Genomic DNA, 19,225 nt, shown 5'->3' with positions numbered 1-19,225 from the left:
GCAAACAGTACAAACGACAAAAGACGCCATACAATGGCAAACAGTACAAACGACAAAAGGCGCCATACAATGGCAAACAGTACAAACGACAAAAGGCGCCATACAATGGCAAACAGTACAAACGACAAAAGGCGCCATACAATGGCAAACAGTACAAACGACAAAAGGCGCCATACAATGGCAAACAGTACAAACGACAAAACGCGCCATACAATGGCAAACAGTACAAACGACAAGACGCCATACAATGGCAAACACTACAAACGACAAAAGGCGCCATACAATGGCAAACAGTACAAACGACAAAAGGCGCCATACAATGGCAAACAGTACAAACGACAAAAGGCGCCATGCAATGGCAAACAGTACAAACGACAAAAGGCGCCATGCAATGGCAAACAGTACAAACGACAAAAGACGCCATGCAATGGCAAACACTACAAACAAAACACGCCATGCAATGGCAAACACTACAAACAAAAGACGCCATGCAATGGCAAACAGTACAAACAAAACACGCCATGCAATGGCAAACAGTACAAACGACAAAAGACGCCATGCAATGGCAAACAGTACAAACGACAAAAGACGCCATACAATGGCAAACAGTACAAACGACAAAAGGCGCCATACAATGGCAAACAGTACAAACGACAAAAGGCGCCATACAATGGCAAACAGTACAAACGACAAGACGCCATACAATGGCAAACAGTACAAACGACAAAAGGCGCCATGCAATGGCAAACAGTACAAACGACAAAACACGCCATACAATGGCAAACAGTACAACACAGTGCAACAGTACAATACAGCACAACACAGTGCAACAGTACAACACAGTACAGCACAACACAGCACAGCACAACACAGTACAGCACAACACAACACAGTACAGCACAACAGTGCAACAGTACAACACAGTACAACAGTGCAACAGTACAACACAGTACAACAGTGCAACAGTACAACACAGTACAACAGTGCAACAGTACAACACAGCACAGTACAGCACAACGCAGTACAACACAGCACAACGCAGTACAACACAGCACAACGCAGTACAACACAGCACAACGCAGTACAACACAGCACAACGCAGTACAACACAGCACAACGCAGTACAACACAGCACAACGCAGTGCAACAGTACAACACAGTGCAACAGTACAACACAGTGCAACAGTACAACACAGTGCAACAGTACAACACGGCACAGCACAACAGTACAACAGTACAACAGTACAACACAGTACAGCACAGCACAACACAGTACAACACCGTGCAACACAGTGCAACAGCACAACACAGCGCAACAGTACAACACAGCACAACACAGTACAGTACAACACAGTGCAACAGAACACAGCGCAACAGCGCAACAGCACAACAGCACAACAGCACAACACAGTGCAACAGTACATCAGCACAACACAGCACAATACCATACAGTACAATACCATACCAAAAAAATACAAAATACAATACATGCAATGCAACAACACAATACATACAGTACAAACAAAACAATACATACAATACAAACCATACATACAGTACAATACATACAAACAATACATGTCTATGTCTCTCCCCTGCGATGAGCTGGATGAAGTGGCTGGAGAGAGGGAAGTTTGGGAGTCCCTCCTAAAGCTGCTGCCGCCGCCGCGATCCGAGCCCCGGATAAGCGGAAGAAGTTGGATGGATGGACGGACATAGAATACATACAATACCCTACCATACATACAATACAATACCATACAATAAACACTACAATACAAACAATTGATTGATAGAACTTTATTCCACAACAGGGAAATTTACTTGTCACAGCAGCGTACGAGAGTGCAAGAATACAAGGGACAAGTGCCAAATGTAAAAATGGATAAATAAGAGAGCCCCCTAGTTGCCTGGTCTGGTAAAGCACAGCTCTGCGTCAGGGAGTTCGATGGTGTGACTTCTCACCGGCGTCACCCTGCTCACAGGTTTTATACAAAAAAAAATTGAAAAGTACAAATGGTGCAATTGGTAAAAGTGATCACATTTACAGTCAGCTGAAACTTTACACCAACGGGCTTTCACCTGATTTGGGACTACTCTTCCTCAGCATCCTCAACATCACTGAGATGGCTCAGGAGCCTCCTGCTTGCTTTGTATAGAAGGGTGCTGGCTGGGAGGCCTTTATGAGCGCTACAAAACACAGACACAAATTATTGCAACACTTGCAGACATTGAGTAGAGTGGCAATGGCATGATATTTTTGCAACAATTAAACATATCAACTACAGTTTTATACTTAAAATATGTATACAATTATCAGTATATTGTAATGAGTTGTAATAATGACAAAAGTATCCAAATTATAATATTTGGATTTTATCATCCATCAACTCACTCAGAAATGGCGGCATGAATCGAGCAGTCGTCCAAAACGGGAGAAAATCACGCTCGCAAATGTTTGTTGTGGGCGGGCGGGCGCCATCTTGGAATAGATTTGAACATGACGTAACCGATTCGTCACATTCGTCACGTTTGCATAACACGGAAATAGCACACTATATGTAATGCAACATTGTTAATTTGACGAAACAAAACGCCAAAGAGATTTGAAATACTGTCGCGGCAAAACTACAGTCGCGGTGGCCGTGACGTGTGAAAATCTTGCATCGAACAAACATGAGAAACGGCAATGAACGACAAACATTTGATAGCATACTAGCTTACCCGAGAAACCGCCACACGGTCGGTGGAGCCTTGAATCCTGCAACAAACAAACAAGGCGTCCGTCGTGAGGAACGCCAATGAACGACAAACATTTGATAGCATACTAGCTTACCCGAGAAACCGCCACACGGTCGGTGGCGCCTTGAATCCTGCAACAAACAAACAAGGCGTCCGTCGTGAGGAACGCCAATGAACGACAAACATTTGATAGCATACTAGCTTACCCGAGAAACCGCCACACGGTCGGTGGCGCCTTGAATCCTGCAACAAACAAACAAGGCGTCCGTCGTGAGGAACGCCAATGAACGACAAACATTTACTAGCACGCTAGCTTAGCTGAGAAACCGCCCGCGTGTCGCACCTGCATATGACAACTTCCCTTGAGCACACACGGTCCCCAATTCATGACGTCACATCCGCCAATTCAAATCTCCCTCGCCTGCTCGTCCAATGGCGCTTCGCACACTCGCGTACCACGTGACAGGCCACTTCATTAGGGAAAAATCATGGTCAAAGTGAAAAGTGCCACACCCGCCAAGGGCAGGTCTCGAACACTAGTTCCATCGCATCAGAAGCAATGACGTTAACCACTCGACCAAAGACTCGTGACTATTGCAGTGACAGAAGAGCAATCCACGCTCAGCTCAACACTGAAAACCCTTCAAAAACCTAAGTGCCACTTTGCCCGCCTCCTACCTCTGCCCAAATTCAGTCTGACCAATCAGAGCACAGCTGAAACGGGCCTGACCACGTCCACTTTCTCAACAGCCAATCGGAAGGCAATTTTAAATTGCCGACGCCACGCCTACTTCACGCCCACCAATCACAGGACCCCTCGTCTGCATCACCACGCCCGCCCCCTTTCCAACCAATCGGATTTCATTCTCATTGCCCCGCCCACTTCCTGAGACCTCAGAGAATCATGAAGCAGTATTAAACAAGCGAAAGGAAAAAAATAAATGAAAAATAAGAGTCACAATCTTTATGCAAAAGTGAGAGAAAATTGACAAAGTACAGCCCAAGGGCTGGTCTCGAACACTATTCCCATTGTGTCAGAGGCAATGACATTAACCACTCGACCATAGACTACAGTAGTGACAGAATGGCAACGCATGCTCACCTCAAGACTGAAACCCTTCAAAACCTAAGTGCCACTTTGCCCGCCTACCGCAATTTGAAATTGCCTCCCGATTGGCTGTCGGAAAGGTGGGCGTGGTCAGGCCAATTTCAGCTGCGCTCTGATTGGTCAGACTGAATTTGGGCAGAGGTAGGAGGCGGGCAAAGTGGCACTTAGGTTTTTGGTTTTCAGTTTTGACGTGAGCGTGGGTTGCTCTTCTGTCACTGCCATAGTCACGAGTCTTTGGTCGAGTGGTTAACGTCATTGCCTCTGACACGATGGAGCTAGTGTTCGAGACCTGCCCTTGGGCTGTGCTTTGTCAATTTCAATTTTGTCAAAAAAGGTGCTTAAGGTTTGGTGTTAGGTGCTTAAGGTCTAATGGTGTTAGGTGCTTAAGGTCTAATGGGGTTAGGGTTTGGTGTTAGGTGCTTAAGGTTTGGTGTTAGGTGCTTAAAGTCTAATGGTGTTAGGTGCTTAAGGTCTAATGGGGTTAGGTGCTTAAGGTCTAATGGGGTTAGGGTTTGGTGTTAGGTTTAGGGTTTGGTGTTAGGTGCTTAAGGTTTGGTGTTAGGTGCTTAAGGTCTAATGGTGTTAGGTGCTTAAGGTCTAATAGGGTTAGGGTTTGGTGTTAGGTGTTTGAAGCATCATTGTTGGTAAGCTTCTGCTTGAGTATCTGCCATTGTTCCCTTCCAAAGTTATCAATCCTGAACTTGTGCATGCATGTGTGTCAAACTCTCAGTTGTAGTGCCGGTTCCCATGTCTTTACCTTCCAAGAAGAGCTGGAGACGGGAGCGGGAAATGTGAAAGAAGACAGCCTTGGCGCCATTCATCCGAGAGCCTCTTGACAATGTTTCGTAGGTGACAAATCCTCAAACCCCCGACGACAGAAGACGTCGAGACCCCTTTCACCACAATTTCTCCCAAATTTTCTTCATTTCTCAAGTCATTCAACTCGTTTCAACATCATTCGGCAGCATTCCCCGAAGAAGTTATTCATAGTTTTCGCCTTCACACGCAATTCCTCCAGAAATTGCATTTTCTAGTTGCACAATCTTATCTTTATTCCAATAATTTCCCCCCCCTATTTTCTGACAGGCAATAAGGAACAAAATCAGCTTCCTGGTCATGCAGCTCGCAATACCTGGTGCCATGAACAACTCAGCTTGCGCACTGGTATGTTGCATGCCAAAACATTTTCTGCACAAACTTAGCGATCTCTTTTTGTCTTAGGTCCAGGCACGGAGGAACACGCTTCCCTCTGGCCGACCGCTTCACCACTTGTCCCGCTGGCCGACCACTTCACCACTTGAGTTTCACACCTGTGGATTAGTGCAAGACTCAAACCCGGTTCTCCCGAACATACAGTAAGGCAAAATGGCTTTTAACTTTATATGGTGATTGAGAGACCATGGTTGGAGCTGCAAATGAGTCTCTGGTTTCAAAGGACTCCAGGGTGGTATTGTTTTCCCCGGGTAAGCCGACACCTGCTGGTTGTTATGGAGATCCAAAGAAGAGACAAAAAGCAAAGGGCGATGCAATGGCGGAGCACACCTACTCGCTAAGAGGAGTCTGGTTTTTAAAAAAGTGAAATTTGACACGTCACTTCAATGCGGCAACAGGCAGCGTACCGGAGGCCCAGCTGCTCTTCCACATTCTGATGCGCAAACCTGGACCACAACGCAAGTGAGTAGACACTTCTCAAATATGTGTGAGCATATGATAGTATTCCCCACTACTCGGGGGCAAACGCATGTGGGTGCCATATGGAGATCAGAATGACACAAATACCGCATGAGACATAATGTTACGCATTCATCATGTCGGAAGACAAAGGAATGTCAATGTTGCAGCGGCTGTTACATGAACTTTTTTTTTTTTTGCATTCACTACATATCCAGCGAGCCCCGGCCCTCCAGAGGGACCAATGGGAGGCGAGCGTGCAGAGGTGGACCAGGCCACGCCGGTTTTCCAGCAGCTGTGGTTCATGGTGGCGATGGCGGCCGTGGCCCTGGTGCTGATGGCCGTGGCCCTGGCCGTGGCCCTCCACAAGGTCAGGTGGCCACTTTCACCGCTCACTTCCTTCGCCACCTTCCGAGACAGCCAATCAAATGTGTGGCAGGTGTTGAAGAAAGCCCCCCTGACCAGAGAGAGACCCCCCTTGGCGGCCATGCAGAAGCGACATCCCCTGGCTGTTTATCCGGCCAGCAACTCTGTTTTGGTGCGACGGGCAAGCAAAAGTAGCTGAACCTAGAAAGGCAAAACAAAGACGCTAAAACTAGCATCTTTGGTGCCACTGCTACTTTAACGCATACGGAGCAGCAACATATTGTTGGAACTACAATTTTGCGCAATTTCAGTTCGACACGGCGGGCGTGGTCAGCAGTGTGACGCTCAAGTCTTTCACCATCAAGATGGAGGTAACGCGCCACCATTGTGTACCTGTGTCGCCACGGTAACCACCTTTCTGATGTCTTCCCGGCCACTAGGAGGAGCTGGAGGCCAAATGCGCAGGTGACAAAGGAGGAGGCGAGACTTCCTTGAGGCGCAGCGTCAGCCAGGTGATGGACAAAAAGCCATTGGGGGAGGCGTGGGGCCATGATAGCGGGATGGTGAGCCATCTTTCACTCTTCAAATGCTCAAAGGGCTTGGCATCACCGTAAGTCTGCCTGCCTGCCTCCCTCCCTCCAGTTTATGGACGACGAGGAGTTTGTGGACAGCGTGAAAGGCTTCAGCACCGTCAGGAAGGAGCACACCATGTTTACAGACACCAACTTGTGACTGACTGCCATCCCAAATCAAGTGCAGCATGAAACTTGACAGCAATGAGAGGATAGCTTCAAAAAAAGAAGCGTAGAAAATGTAGTTCTTCTCATTTTAATTGAAATGAGGTGCAATGCTGCCACAAAACCATTACAGTCAATAGAATGTCACCAAAAAAATGACAAAACAATAAATTAATATACTGCAGTACCACGAGAATAAACAGACCTCCCACAACTGGGGTGGAATTCTAAAAATAAAAACAGTCGAGTTAAAAAAACAAAGATTTTACAAAGGCAGTCTTTCTCTCTTTTTTGTGACTGTTGCTCGTCTTGCATATAAAATATAAATCTCTAAAATTGTACTTTAAAGTGAGCATTGATGTCTCATTAAAAAACTAAATTCCTTTCTTCTCATCGGATTCTAGCAAAATATTTCCATGATCTAAAATGGACCTGATTTGGATTTCGCGCGCAAGACTGAGAATTTCAGAAAATGTCTTTGAATAAAAATACGCCAAAGGAGAAAAGTAGGTGTGGCGGTAAAGTGCTAGTGGCACGTCACAGTTAACACAGAATCTCATTTCAAACGTTCAAAAGCGCACACGCAAGTCAGACTCAAGCCTTTTTGTTCTCTTTCTTGGGAAATTTGAATGCCAGGTTGACTACGTGGGCGCCGTAATACGACTGAAGATGCTGACGGTCGTACCTGAGAGTGCTAACTAACGGACCCGATCGTAGCTCGCTTTGTAAACTACGTAGCCATTGGAATACGTTCAACTGCCGGGTGACTCTTGCTATTTAAAAAAAAAAGCTGCCAGAATGTGGCCAGCAACTCTGAGCGTCAATGTGCAAACATTTTACAGGAAAACAAATCCTTAGTTTATCCTTAGTTAAGGTGGGGCGAACAATGACGACGCATGCTAACTAGCTAAAAGCGCTAAAACACGACATGAGCGGATCACTACAAAGACAAGAAGTGCTAGCTACGATCCGAAGCGTGCAAATAACTAAACACAGATGACACGACCTAGTTTGCTTGTTCGTCTGCCTTTCCTTTCTGCATCAGAGACAAAAATATTTCCTTGCCGCATTCAACTTAGCAGAGTTTGCCAGATGCTAAGGTCAGTCTGAGGCTAACTGGAGTCTTTCCCTTCTTTGGGGGGGGGGGGAGAAAAAAAATGTTCATTAAAGATCATTGTAATGAGTAATACTGGTTAGCGTCCACGGAGAATCGGGATAGTCCAACTCAATGTCCAGGTAAAAACATAAAAAGGTTAGAAAGTCTTTGTTGAAAAGTTCTGGAAGGTTCTTTGCGACGTCGCTCCAGAGCTTGTGGATCATTTTGTATTTTTACGTGGGACAAAGAACTGCGGACAAAGCACAAGAGGAGATGAAAGGCTGAGTTTGTCGTGGCGGTGGCATAAAAACTCGACGGGTGAGATGAGCGTGAGGTGAGAAAACCACGACAAGCGGTGATCAGCTGCTAGTGCCTGCTAGCGCTAAAGGGATGCTACGCTCTCTTGGGTGGGGTGGAAATGAAAGTGGACCAAAAATACATGTAAGAAAAGCCAACCTGAGTGCGGGCCTGGGCGATTCACCAACTTTGCCGATTCAGAAATGGTATTTTGTGGCTAAAAGTGCAGAGATTTTATTTTGGCGCCAAATCGCCCAGGCCCACCGGAGAGAAAGCGCGGAGTCGAAGGTGAAGAGTCCATAACAAACCTCGGGGTCTCATACCAGAGCTGGCCCGGCGGCACGGGCGAGAGACAAGGAAGGCACAGTCAAAGTGTGGAAAGAGCACCAACAAAAGGCAAGAGTGGGCTCGGGTACTTCCACTGGCTGACGCCAGGGGGCAGTATTGGGGCCATTTCATTAGCGACATAACACTGTCTATTTTCATGTATAAAATAGTTTTTATATTGGCTACACATCAAATGATTAACAATGACCACTTTATGATTGTTTTAAGCAAGGAATATATTTTATATGCCTCTAGCTTTGGGTGACATGTACCTGCCTTTTGGAGAACCAGAAAGTACCAGGTGATGTGTGTGTGTGTGTGTGTACCTTTGAGGATGTAATCTGTGAGCAGGGCAGGAACCTTCTCGCTGTCATCCCTCATGGCGTGTAGAACTGATGCGCAACGAGTGGTGAGGATTAATACAACTGGGCAAAAGCGAACAGACGGACGGACTCACTCTTTGTTAGGATCTGGAGGTCTTCCACTGCGGGGGAGCCCATTTTCTTCTCATAGGGGATCACCGTGGTCAGGTACTGAGACAGAAGAATGACGAGGTACAGATTAGAAAAAGAAATACATGCGTCTTTGACCTGTGGGTGTTCTACTTCTGTCCCATTTTTCTTTTCTGGGTCTCAAAGCTCTTGCAGGAGCGCAAGCACAGTGCATGAAAAGCAAAGTTGCAAGCAGCAAAGTTAAAAACAAAAAATGATGCCCGGTGCATCTGGAGAAAAAAAAACAAGCATGCTTGGGAGGGGGGAAAATAAAGCGGGAGGGGAGAGAAAGAAGGAAAGAAAGAAAGAAAGAGAGGGGAGGGCACCTGTTTGTCCCCTCCTGCGGTACCAAAAGTTTGCCGGAGGCCATTTTGTATGACATTGGAGAGTCCCTCCAGAGTGAGGCGCTATGACGAGTTGAAGGAAAGAAGCAAGAGGAAAGACAGATGAGGACAGACGGCTCGCGGCCACGCCCGGTTCGGGCCCCGCCTCTCACCGTGCCCGGCACCACGCCGCGCTGGCCGTTGGCTACCGCCGCGCTGCTACGGATCTTCTTCTTCTTGCGCAGCAGCTCGCGCTGCTCCTTCTGCCTGTTCTGGACGTCGATGAGCAGCGAGATGAAGCTGTTCTTCACCTGCCGCCGTAATTTGCAAATGACGACACCGTACGAGGCGGGACGAAAAGGGCGCGCGGTCGAGCGTCACCTCCTTTTCGTACTCCAGCTCGTCCCGCAGCGCCAGCGCCCGCACCAACTCCTCGCTGAAGCTTTGGATGGCCGTCTCCACCTCCTCCAGCGTCTCGCTCAGCTCCGACACGGACAGCTGACGCAGGCCTGAACACGAGAATGGGCACATTTCATTTCACACGTGAATTTCTTTTCCCGGTTAAGTCATCCAGGGGCGCTCATCCGTGCGGAAAGCCTTGGAGCGAGCGTATTACGCAAGCGTGGCCTTGCTTGCATTTAGAAGGCATGACGTAAGAAGGGCGGCCGCGTGACTTGCGGTGACCTCTGGCCTCATTGGGCCGCGCTGGAGAGCTGCCAAAAAAAGGCGCAGGTGAAACTTACGGTCCTCGTAGCTAGTGTCAGAGACTGAGCGCTTCAGGTCCCGGGAGAGCACGGACAGGTCGGAGTGGGAAGGACTGTCGTCGTCGTCGGGAGACTCTTGCATCATCTCTTCGATCTCCTCGATCACCTGCTCGGCGGTGAAGAGGGGCTCGTCGTCCACGCAGGAGACGATGATGGAGTGCATGTCCATCTGCTCCCGCAGCTCCTCGTCGTCCGACAGATCCAACCACTGGTTGTCGACCTTCTGCCCGAGGAGGAACACGCAAAGCGGGTCATTCAAACTGGTCTGAGCAAACGCGGGATGACGCCAGGGGGCGTGGCTACCTGCCGCTGGTTGAGGTTGAGGGCGGGCAGGTGAAGCGAGCGCGTGTGTGACGTCTTCCAGTCCACCGGCATCACGTTGCCGTAGTTGTCCGTCAGAGTGTTCCACATCCTGCAAAAAAACGTGCCATATTATATCTTGTATTTTTGGGGCGATAAGATAAAATAAAAAGTAAAATAAGAAATAAAATACAAAATAAAAAAATGAAATATCGCTAACGTGCGCCGTGGGGACAAGCTGACGCATTCTATAAGCATCATCGCCTCGTTTGTGTTGTCGCTGACTCGCTTGTTTACGTAACGTCCACGCTTTTCCCCGAGGTGTCGAGCGAGCGAGCGAGCGAGCGCCGCTGCTGTATGTGGGTCAACGGCTTATTTTGAGGTGCCTTGAGCGACAAGCGCCTGCCAAAAAAATATACCCAATTAGTTTCACTGCTTTCAACAAAAATAATCAGTGTTAGACATTGCAAGGCGGCAGTATTTTGTCCTTTGGTATATTCATGCGGATACACGCCGGATTTGTCTTCAGCCCCCACATTTTCCTTATAAACCTCGTTGGTTCATCTTAGTTTGTCAGTAAACTCGTTCAACAATTTGACAGACCATGGCACATTCAAATTTGGGTTACGTCACCGCTGCTGCTTCATTTTGAAAATATACACTGAGTGGACTTCCCTCTTTTGGGGCTGAAGTCTTGCAAAATATGAGATAAAATCTGGTATTGTCATACTAGAGCAGTTTGAAGGAGCTAAGAGCCAAAAAGTGTGTGAGCAGAACGTGGGACAGGGCTGACCTTTGAGGGCTATGTTGGCATGTGCCGCGCCATTTCAACCAGCTATGGCAACAAACAACCACCAAAATCCATCCATCACCGGGGTGAACTGGCAGCCATCCCACAGGAGGCACCCTGGCCCACCGCTCATCGTTTTGAGTCATTTGGGATCACGGGAAAGGAAATGGTGCGAGGACACTACTTGGTGTGCAGATGAAAACTAATGCAGTTATCAAAATGGTCATACGCACACATTTTAGCAAAGTTTGGCTCTCTGATGGACAAAAAGGTCACATCAAGTGAGACAAAAATTGGAATATTTAAACCGGTCTTTCTTAATATGTGAAACGGGAAAGTGACACGACTACCATTTATATCAGATCATTGTTGACATTTGACACAAGCTATACAATTTGTACTTTTTTTAAAGGAACAAAAATACTACCTTGGGTACTTTTAGGTAACGTGGCAGTAGTGTCACACATAATGCACAATCAGGAGTTAAAAAAAGAGAAGCATTCGCCTCCATTGATACAACAGATATGCTATCTTAATCGAGCGAGGTTGTGTTTGCAGTACCTTGCTTGAGGCTAAACTAATCTACTCTCCGCTAGCTACTGGTCAAGCTAACGAGGCTAACGAGGACGTTGAGGGGGAAAATGTATCAAAAGCGAAATTAAATTGCCACTCACCCGTCGTCTTTCAGATAATCCTCATCCGTGATGGGTTTAATGGGGGCTATGTGCTCCGTGGTGGTGTTGTAGTTACGGAAGCACACGCTCAGCTTTGCATCGAAGTCGTGGACGAGGTCCTCCATGGACTGGAAGCTACAGATCTCCCCGGAGAAACTGTTGTCCAGGTCGGACAGATCCTCCAGGCCCTCGGCCGCGGTGATCGCCGGAGCTTCGTCGTCGGGCGGCACCAAGTTGGAGTTGAGCTGGTCCAGATCCGCGGGCGACTCCTTGAACTCGTTGAAGTCCTGCCATTCCTCGTCGAAGTGGGCTAACGGAGCCGCCGCCATGTCTGTCGCGCGCGGTGCTCGAGAGTTTACACCGAGAACTGCCAGCGGCTTGGCAACTGAAATATGACGATAGGGGCGGGGCTTGTCGGGATCTCAGACGTCACTCACCACGTCATCAAAACGTACAGAAGGCCCTCCCCCAAAACAAATCAAAAAACAAATTGATCGTCCTCAGGCCATAAAATCTGTTCGGGTCATCTTTTTGTTGTTTTCCAAAACCCTGAATACTTTATTGAAAATAGGCATACATGACACTTTTCCTACACAACAATACAAAACAATACAATCACAACTGCAAATACCACGTGGACGCCCACACACCCCTTACACATGCACACGCACAGAAAAAAAACACGCGCGTGCGCGCACACCTCCCACCCCACGCTCGAGGAACTTAAAAGATGCTCCAGTAAGCCCTTGGTACCCCTCCATCCAAATGTCTAGACATGAAATCAGAATGAATCTCAATCAACAAGAGGAGACAACAGATTGCATACAGACAGCGTATGGCGGAAGTATTTATCGCAATAATTCCTTGTCATCTGTGTTCCTGTACTTGTACACTGGATGTCCTCACCAGTGAGTCAATTCAAGGCACTAGCAGAACTTACTAGTGTGACTATTAACTAGTGAGGAAAAAAGAGTGTACTAGTACAAAAAGATACAGAATAATAGCTCCCCATTTTGAAATCCATTCTGCTGTCCAGGATTTGGAATGAGCTGCGACCAGACCCCGTTGTGAAACATCCCTTTGCAAATGGTTTGGCTTTGACAAACATGGAGAATGGCACACAGAGACCTCAGTCCGCTACACGCACATGCACGAGCAATCCATGTTTGTTTTTGTTTTAAAGGCGAGGGGTGGCTATTTTCAACCTGATGGGATTTTCGGGTAACACGCTTCCAAACCGGTGTTACTGTGCATATTTTTTAGTGTCAAAACCAAACAAAAAAGAACAGAAAACAAAAGAAAGAGTCCAAATATCTGGTTATACTTTAATATGATCATACAAGGGGGGAGATATAATATGTGGAAAAAATAATAATAAAATAACAAAATATTCAATAAAAACAAGACAGAAAAGCACTGTTTTGGAAACTTTTCTCATTCCTTTGAACTGTATCCCAGTCTGTGGGAAAAATCGACGTCACCGACCCCGAAAAAGGGGCCAAGAAGAAAGCTTTTGAATGGAGGCTGACCTATGGAAACGACTGGCGGACAGACGGGCAGATTTGGGAGAAAAAATAAAATAAGAAAAATCAGTCATTGGGGGAAGAATTCAATCAAATTAAATTGCCCACTTTACAGCAAATTAATGACTATAAGGAAAACGGTCGAGTTTTTTTTTTTTTGGAGCAGTTGTCTTTTAGAAACTGCAGGTTGTTTCTTTCCGTTCGGTATAATCGTCAACATCCGTTTAAAAATAATAACTGTCTTTATTCCAACTTCTGTCAACACAGTGCACGTCCAATGCCACGTGAAGTTAGTGTAAAATAAGAATTATAAATCCCAGATTTAAAAAAAAAAAAAAAAAAAAATAGTAATAATACAAAATGGCTCTCAAGTATTACGGTTTTGTTCCACAGATCGAGGTCCCGAGGGCTTTGGATAACTTTTGACTGTGGGATTAAGAAGGCTTGGAAGGGGGCAAAATGTTTTGCTGGTGTGAACTGAACACACTCGAACCCACGCACACACATAACGTTTTTTCTGTTTTTGTTTTTTTTGGCGGGAGGTCACAGTTTGTCACCAAAGTGAATGGCCTCCTCCTCGGCACACGCGCACACACATGCACACTGATATGCGGCATCCTCCTCGTTTGATGGATGCGATTGTGCAGCAGCAGCGAATGTCCCAAAAAAAAAAAAGGGGGTGGGCGCAGTGGGCGAGAGTTTGGCTAGGACCGTCCTTGCTTGTTTTGTCAGAAATGCTAAAGTGGATTCGAGATGAGGCTCACCCAAGGAAACAATTGACGCTCGGGCTGTTGGTTGCAAAAAAAAAACACTGTAAACGTTTCGTGCTGTAATGAGAAGGGGGGGGGGGGAAGTCGACATGACAATAATAAACTATGTTGGGCATTTTGAGTGAAATTTCCAAAAGCAACCTAAAATGCACAACAGTGTTGCCTTGCCTCTCACTCATTCAATCAGCGAACACGCTCGGATCATCTCATCACGTATTTTTCCATAAGAAAAATTGCACTCAACAGTATTGTACTGTACGTAACGTACTAAGGTGGGCTTGGAAAAAAAAAAAAAAAAAGTGAGCCCACAACACCACTTTACCTAATGTGTTGTTCTTCGCTGTTGTTCTTCTGAGGGCCCATTGGCATAATAAGCTTCAGCTGAACTACAACTTCCTTTTTGCACAATTTGTTGACCGGCAAAATTCACAACACAAGTTGTGAGAAGATCAATTGAAGTTCAGCCGTGAATGTGCATTTTAGGTTGACGGTGCAATTCCACCCAAACGGCGGCGTCATCCAATGACAAGACGTGGACTGCCAAGTGGTGTGGAAGCGGGCGGGGAGGTTGCGGGGCTCTGCTGCTCACTCGGTCGTGGGGGGGAGGGGCTATGTCCTCACTTGACAGGGGCGGGATTTTTTTTTAGATGAGGACACCAAATTGGCCATCATCAAGGTCCTTCGAGACACTCCTGCATCCCGGTGTCAGTCTCTTTCTTTTGTCTTGGCTTTCTTTTTTTTGCCTCGACGTATGTTTTGGGTGGGTGCTAAGATTGATATTTACGGAGGAGTACTGGTGGCTTCTTGGGAGAGAAGTGTCCATCAACTGTCCATGGTACTGCCGTTCTCTGAGGAGACACAACATCACGTTCATATGTTTGAATGCGGCTTAGGAAAATGAGAAATTGCCCCCGACCGACCCCCTTTGTCAGTACCGTTGAGCGTGTCCGCCTCTTGCGAGTCGAGAAAAGGCGCCGGCCCCCAGACGCGCACCGTGCCGTCGTCCGAGGCGGACGCCATGAGCCCCGGCACGGTCGGGTTCCAGCTGACGCAGTTGACGGTGCGCGTGTGGCCTGTCAACTCGGCGATGGGAAGCTCGCCCCGCCGGTGCCAAATGTACACTTTGTGGTCTGCGGCGGAGGAAACGCAAACAACCAGCGGTGACTATGCATCGACAACGACTGACTGCCCGGTTGAGAAGCAACTGCACCACCTTGTGGAAAGAGTTGGTACTAAAGTTTAAAACAGCAAGCGCACTGCACCTTCGCTGCCGCTAGCAATAAAGTCTTCATTGTGTCCTCCGAAGCAGGAGTGGATGGTGTAGAAGCCCTGCGTGACGCCTTGGTATTTTCTGACCAGCACTCGGTCCTGTAGGTCCCACAAGTGCACTCCCTAGCGGACGGTCAAACCTCCGTTAGCGGCCGCCAGACGACAGTTGGACGAGAGACTGAACGTCTGCTCACCTGAGTTGCTACATTTAACACAGCTAATCTTCCGTTCTTGGAAACAGTAAAAGACATGATAGGATGGTCCTCCTGGACTCTGCAAACAAATCAAATCGCAGCAAAGTGAGAGCTTACTTGGTCTAGGATCATTTTACACCATTGACAAAGATTTTCGTTTGGTTAGCTATGTGTAGCCGTTTGCGTACATGTTTCTGTCGGCGAGGTCCTCAAAGTTGTAGCCCCGAATACGTTGGTGGGTGTCCGAGGCCAGCACCGTCCTGCCGTCGCTCAGGCACCATAAGCACTGCACTCTCACACCCTCCCACGAGTCCAGCAGGTTGCCGTCCAGATCCTGAGGACACACATAGCACAGCAAAGGGTCAAGAGACTTTTTTTTCCCCCTTTCTTTCAGGGACCCGACTGGCACGTGAGACGGACGTACGCATTGGTAGAACTGCCCCCTCTGGCCTCCCGTGACGAAGCGTTTGCCGTCCGGGTTCCAGGCCACGCTGGTCAAACTGTCCTCGTGGGACTGCGACATCTTGGTGCGCAGCTCTCCCGTCTGGTCAAAAGGCGGAATGACGGGCACGGGGAAGAAACCAAAAAGTGTTTGGCGCTTGGGGTAAAAGCAAAAACACGGGCGCTTGCTTACCTGAACATTCCAGAGCCACAGCTCGGAGCAGTCGTCCGGTCCGCAGGCAATCAGGTAGGTGTCGTCGGGGCTCCAGGCCAGGTAGGAGACCCCGTAGGCGTGACCCTCCAGAGTCCGCAGCAGCTTCAGCTGGTGGCTCTCCTGCGTGCGCAACGGCATCACAGTCACGTTTGCCCCTGTAACATTGACGCTAGAAGTGTGTGTTTAGTGCTTGTTGTTTGCGTATACGCACCGGGTCCACCTGCCAAATGATGACGGTGGTGTCTTTGGAGCCGGTGGCCAGCTTGGTGCCGTCGTTTGAGAACTTGCAGAACCAAACTTCGTTACAGTGCTCAGTCAGAATCTGCTGCGTGTAACATGGGAACTGCTTCCTGTGGGGCAACACAGAGGGAAACATTTGCTTTCTTTTTTTCCCCTTTTGACAAAACAAGGGCCGCGAGAAAGCGAGCGCGGACCTGCTGCAGACGTGATCGGCGAGCAGCGACACCGAGTCCAGACTGTCGTCCGGCTTGGTGTTGTGGTAGAGACAGCGGTCCCTCTGCAGCTCCACCGCCTGCCGCAGGAGGTTCTGCAGCCGGCGCGGGGGCAGCATCACCGACGGCGGCAGGTACGCTACGGGCAAGAAACAAACGCCAGAGCGACGGCGGCTCTTAGGGCTCCGCTCGGGAGCGGCGAGGAGACAAAATGGCGGCGCCCTCACTTTGTAACTTGTCCAGCAGTCGGCAGCGGGAGGCCCCGCCTTTGCCCTCCCACTCCGCCTTGGCCCTTAAATCCTCGGCGTGGCTGCACATGAGATACCTGGCGCAGGGGAAGAACGTCAGTGGGGTGTGCGGACTTATGTTTGAGCGCTTAAGAACAGCAGAGTGGTACCCGCTTAGCACGTGGATGCGGTCCGTGTTGTACTTGAGCGGCGTCAGCTCCCCGCGGAGCACCTGCAGAGCCTCCAGGACTTTACCATCTTCCAGGTACTCCAAATATTTCTGCTGCAGCAGCAAGAACTTCATACGCTGGGGGAAAAAAAAAAAAAACCTTGAAGCCTCGGCCTGTCTCCGCGGCTACCCAAATTTTGTAATTCAGTCAGGTGTCCAAACATTTGACCAATGGAGCAAAGTATCTTGTCATTTGCACTATATGGAAAAACATTCCGGAAGCAGCAACAACAAATACGAGCTCTGCGCGGGTTCGAACCCTTCCAGAAGCCCCAGAGCGTATTCATGGAGCCCCGCTTCAGGTTTGCGAAGAGGCCGCTTACCACAATGGCGTTGGGCGAATGCATCAGTGCTCTCAGTTCATTGAGATCATTCTCAGCCTGGACCAAAACAAAAGGAAAAACGCTGAGCGCAGCAGTTTTTACACTCGCGCTGTCAGTGGGCTGGGTGGACAAGGGGGGCGGGGGCACCTCAGCTTTACGAGGGATGTCAATATGTATGTTGTTGCCTGTGAGTGTGTACAATAACAACTTGACTAAGATGGTTGTCCCCGGCAAACTGACCTTGTCCCACTCGCCTTCCATAACATGGTTGCGGAATTTGCTGGCCGACGAGTGCTCCAGTCTGCAGCCCGATTCCTGCATCAGCAGGTCCACCGTCTGACTACACAAAGAAAAGGCAAAATGAGGCACTATTCTCCCCACCTTGATATAATGTATGCCCCATTAGTCACGATAACTAACGTGACCATGTTTACAGAGATGGCCACTTTGCGATGAAACCTGATGATCAACTCGTGTGCTGAATTATCTTACTAGTGAGGACTTTTAGATGGAGAACGAAAGAAAAGGAAAACATTCTCAAACTGCATTTACAACTATTTTTGGGGGGTAGGATTTGTCACGGATTGCTTGGAAACGGCATCTTAAAATACACTTCTCACTCCGCCTCAGAAATGTGACATTATCGCGAGTGACAACCGAAATGTAGGAAAAGCACAAAGCTTGCATAATTAGCTAAGCCAAAAACATGGCTAAACGTTACTGACGAGAGATGATTTAATGTACTCCTGACAGAAAACCCAGAAAAAGTCGTGATAACAAAAGAATAATAACAAGACTTCAAACCCGAGCGTATGCTGGTTGCAATGTGTATTTCTATGCCAAGTGTTGTGTTTGCTGTGTAAACAGGGCAGGTGAGGGAAGACTGGTTAGCATGCTAAACGGCTAAGTGTTATTGTGCAAGATGGACCCCTTTGCCTTCTTCTTGCCTTCTTTGCGAAGAGCGAACCAGTGAAACATTTGGACCCATCCCCCCACGTTTGTGCCAGTCAAGGCGCACGAATAGCCAGCGATTGAGACAAGCGGCCACCGTGTCGCACTTTTAAAAAAAACAACATGACAAGATCACGCAACTTACTTGAGCCCCAGTCCGTGGAGATGTTGCCCTATAAGCCGGATGACATCTTCCTCCGCCTGCGACAACCGCTTCTTCTTCTTCAACGAGCCCACCTCCGAGCCAGAGGAGGCCGCGGCAGAGGTCCCGCAAGCGGTGGCGGTGGACGACGAGGAGCCGTTGCTGGTGCCCACGCCGTTGCCGTTGTCCGCGGGGGAGAGAAGCAGCCGAAGCAACCCGTTGGAGTGCGCCCCACCACCATCACCGCCAGCCGCCGCTGCCGCCGCCGACGACGACGAGGACTCGCTGTTCTGTGCGGCGCCCAGGCAGGAAAGCTCGGCCGATTCTCGCCCCGCTCCGTTCGCCTGCATGGTGCTACTGCTCACGTGGCCGACGGCGCTGCGGTTAAAGTGGATGGTCGATGTGGCTCCGAGACCCAAGACAACTCCGGCAAGGCCTGGCACAACCGCTGAAGCCCCGGGCTCTCCTGCTCCCTCCGCCGCCGAGGCTCGGTGCTTCTTCCGCGGGGGCGGCGACGCTCCGCCGGTGTCCGAGTCGGAGGAGGAGGAAGCGGAGGCCAGAGTTTCCTCACCGAGAGCGGCCGTGGTTAGAAGCCGGCGGTGCTCCGGGTGGGAAAAGGAGGCTCAACTTCCAGACTGGAGGCCGCGTCGGTCGAGCTCGGAGCGGACTGTCACAGTTGGCCGCTCCGTCTCTCGGCCCCGTTTTTGTTGTTGTTGTTTCTCTCCAAACAGCTGCAGTTCTAATGGAGGCCTGTCGCTGTGACGTCACCGGAAATTCCTTCACCAGCAAGTTTCCGGGTTGAAC

The 19,225-nt window shown here is 48.8% G+C and overlaps 3 protein-coding genes and 1 long non-coding RNA gene across 11 annotated transcripts; 1 reads left to right on the top strand and 3 right to left on the bottom strand.

The window, feature by feature from the left end:
- Positions 1-1,902: 1,902 nt before the first annotated feature.
- LOC119118034 lies at positions 1,903-2,979 on the bottom strand. Of its 3 annotated transcripts, none has more exons than XR_005096639.1 (3): positions 2,949-2,979; positions 2,083-2,190; positions 1,903-1,978 (listed from the first exon to the last, which is right to left on the bottom strand). It is a non-coding gene; the product is annotated as an uncharacterized LOC119118034 (long non-coding RNA). The 3 variants fall into 3 exon arrangements; XR_005096638.1 differs by lacking the exon at positions 2,949-2,979 and adding an exon at positions 2,725-2,750; XR_005096640.1 differs by lacking the exon at positions 2,949-2,979 and adding an exon at positions 2,725-2,750 and having other exon boundaries at positions 1,905-1,975.
- A 2,221-nt stretch (positions 2,980-5,200) lies between these two features.
- si:ch211-57i17.5 (usherin) lies at positions 5,201-6,814 on the top strand. Of its 3 annotated transcripts, XM_037244229.1 has the most exons (6): positions 5,201-5,524; positions 5,740-5,891; positions 5,961-6,059; positions 6,199-6,258; positions 6,328-6,450; positions 6,530-6,814. In XM_037244229.1, exons 2-6 carry the CDS (start codon positions 5,766-5,768, stop codon positions 6,617-6,619), a joined length of 498 nt encoding a protein of 165 aa, XP_037100124.1. In that variant the 5' UTR covers positions 5,201-5,524; positions 5,740-5,765; the 3' UTR covers positions 6,620-6,814. The 3 variants fall into 3 exon arrangements, with proteins under 3 accessions (XP_037100124.1, XP_037100122.1, XP_037100123.1); XM_037244227.1 differs by having other exon boundaries at positions 5,740-6,059; XM_037244228.1 differs by lacking the exon at positions 5,201-5,524 and having other exon boundaries at positions 5,607-6,059.
- On the bottom strand, positions 6,702-12,069 carry LOC119117744 (fasciculation and elongation protein zeta-2-like). Of its 4 annotated transcripts, none has more exons than XR_005096586.1 (10): positions 11,687-12,069; positions 10,226-10,334; positions 9,902-10,145; positions 9,540-9,667; positions 9,332-9,469; positions 9,162-9,242; positions 8,802-8,877; positions 8,671-8,736; positions 8,177-8,345; positions 6,702-7,970 (listed from the first exon to the last, which is right to left on the bottom strand). XR_005096586.1 is itself a non-coding variant. In XM_037244225.1 (10 exons), exons 1-9 carry the CDS (start codon positions 12,013-12,015, stop codon positions 8,335-8,337), a joined length of 1,182 nt encoding a protein of 393 aa, XP_037100120.1. In that variant the 5' UTR covers positions 12,016-12,069; the 3' UTR covers positions 6,702-7,970; positions 8,326-8,334. The 4 variants fall into 4 exon arrangements, 3 of the variants coding, with proteins under 3 accessions (XP_037100120.1, XP_037100119.1, XP_037100121.1); XM_037244225.1 differs by having other exon boundaries at positions 8,326-8,345; XM_037244224.1 differs by lacking the exon at positions 8,177-8,345.
- Positions 12,070-12,991: 922 nt separating this feature from the next.
- On the bottom strand, positions 12,992-19,188 carry wdr26b (WD repeat domain 26b). The gene is made up of 14 exons (XM_037244222.1): positions 18,425-19,188; positions 17,569-17,668; positions 17,329-17,385; positions 16,947-17,083; positions 16,777-16,874; positions 16,532-16,688; positions 16,309-16,447; positions 16,077-16,217; positions 15,867-15,986; positions 15,631-15,776; positions 15,443-15,521; positions 15,242-15,371; positions 14,915-15,109; positions 12,992-14,827 (listed from the first exon to the last, which is right to left on the bottom strand). Exons 1-14 carry the CDS (start codon positions 18,769-18,771, stop codon positions 14,802-14,804), a joined length of 1,872 nt encoding a protein of 623 aa, XP_037100117.1. The 5' UTR covers positions 18,772-19,188; the 3' UTR covers positions 12,992-14,801.
- Between the last annotated feature and the right edge of the window lie 37 nt (positions 19,189-19,225).

Source organism: Syngnathus acus, chromosome 24 (genome assembly GCF_901709675.1).
Source record: "Syngnathus acus chromosome 24, fSynAcu1.2, whole genome shotgun sequence".
In the NCBI taxonomy this organism is placed as follows: domain Eukaryota; kingdom Metazoa; phylum Chordata; class Actinopteri; order Syngnathiformes; family Syngnathidae; genus Syngnathus; species Syngnathus acus.
This window is presented reverse-complemented; position numbering and strand designations above follow the sequence as displayed.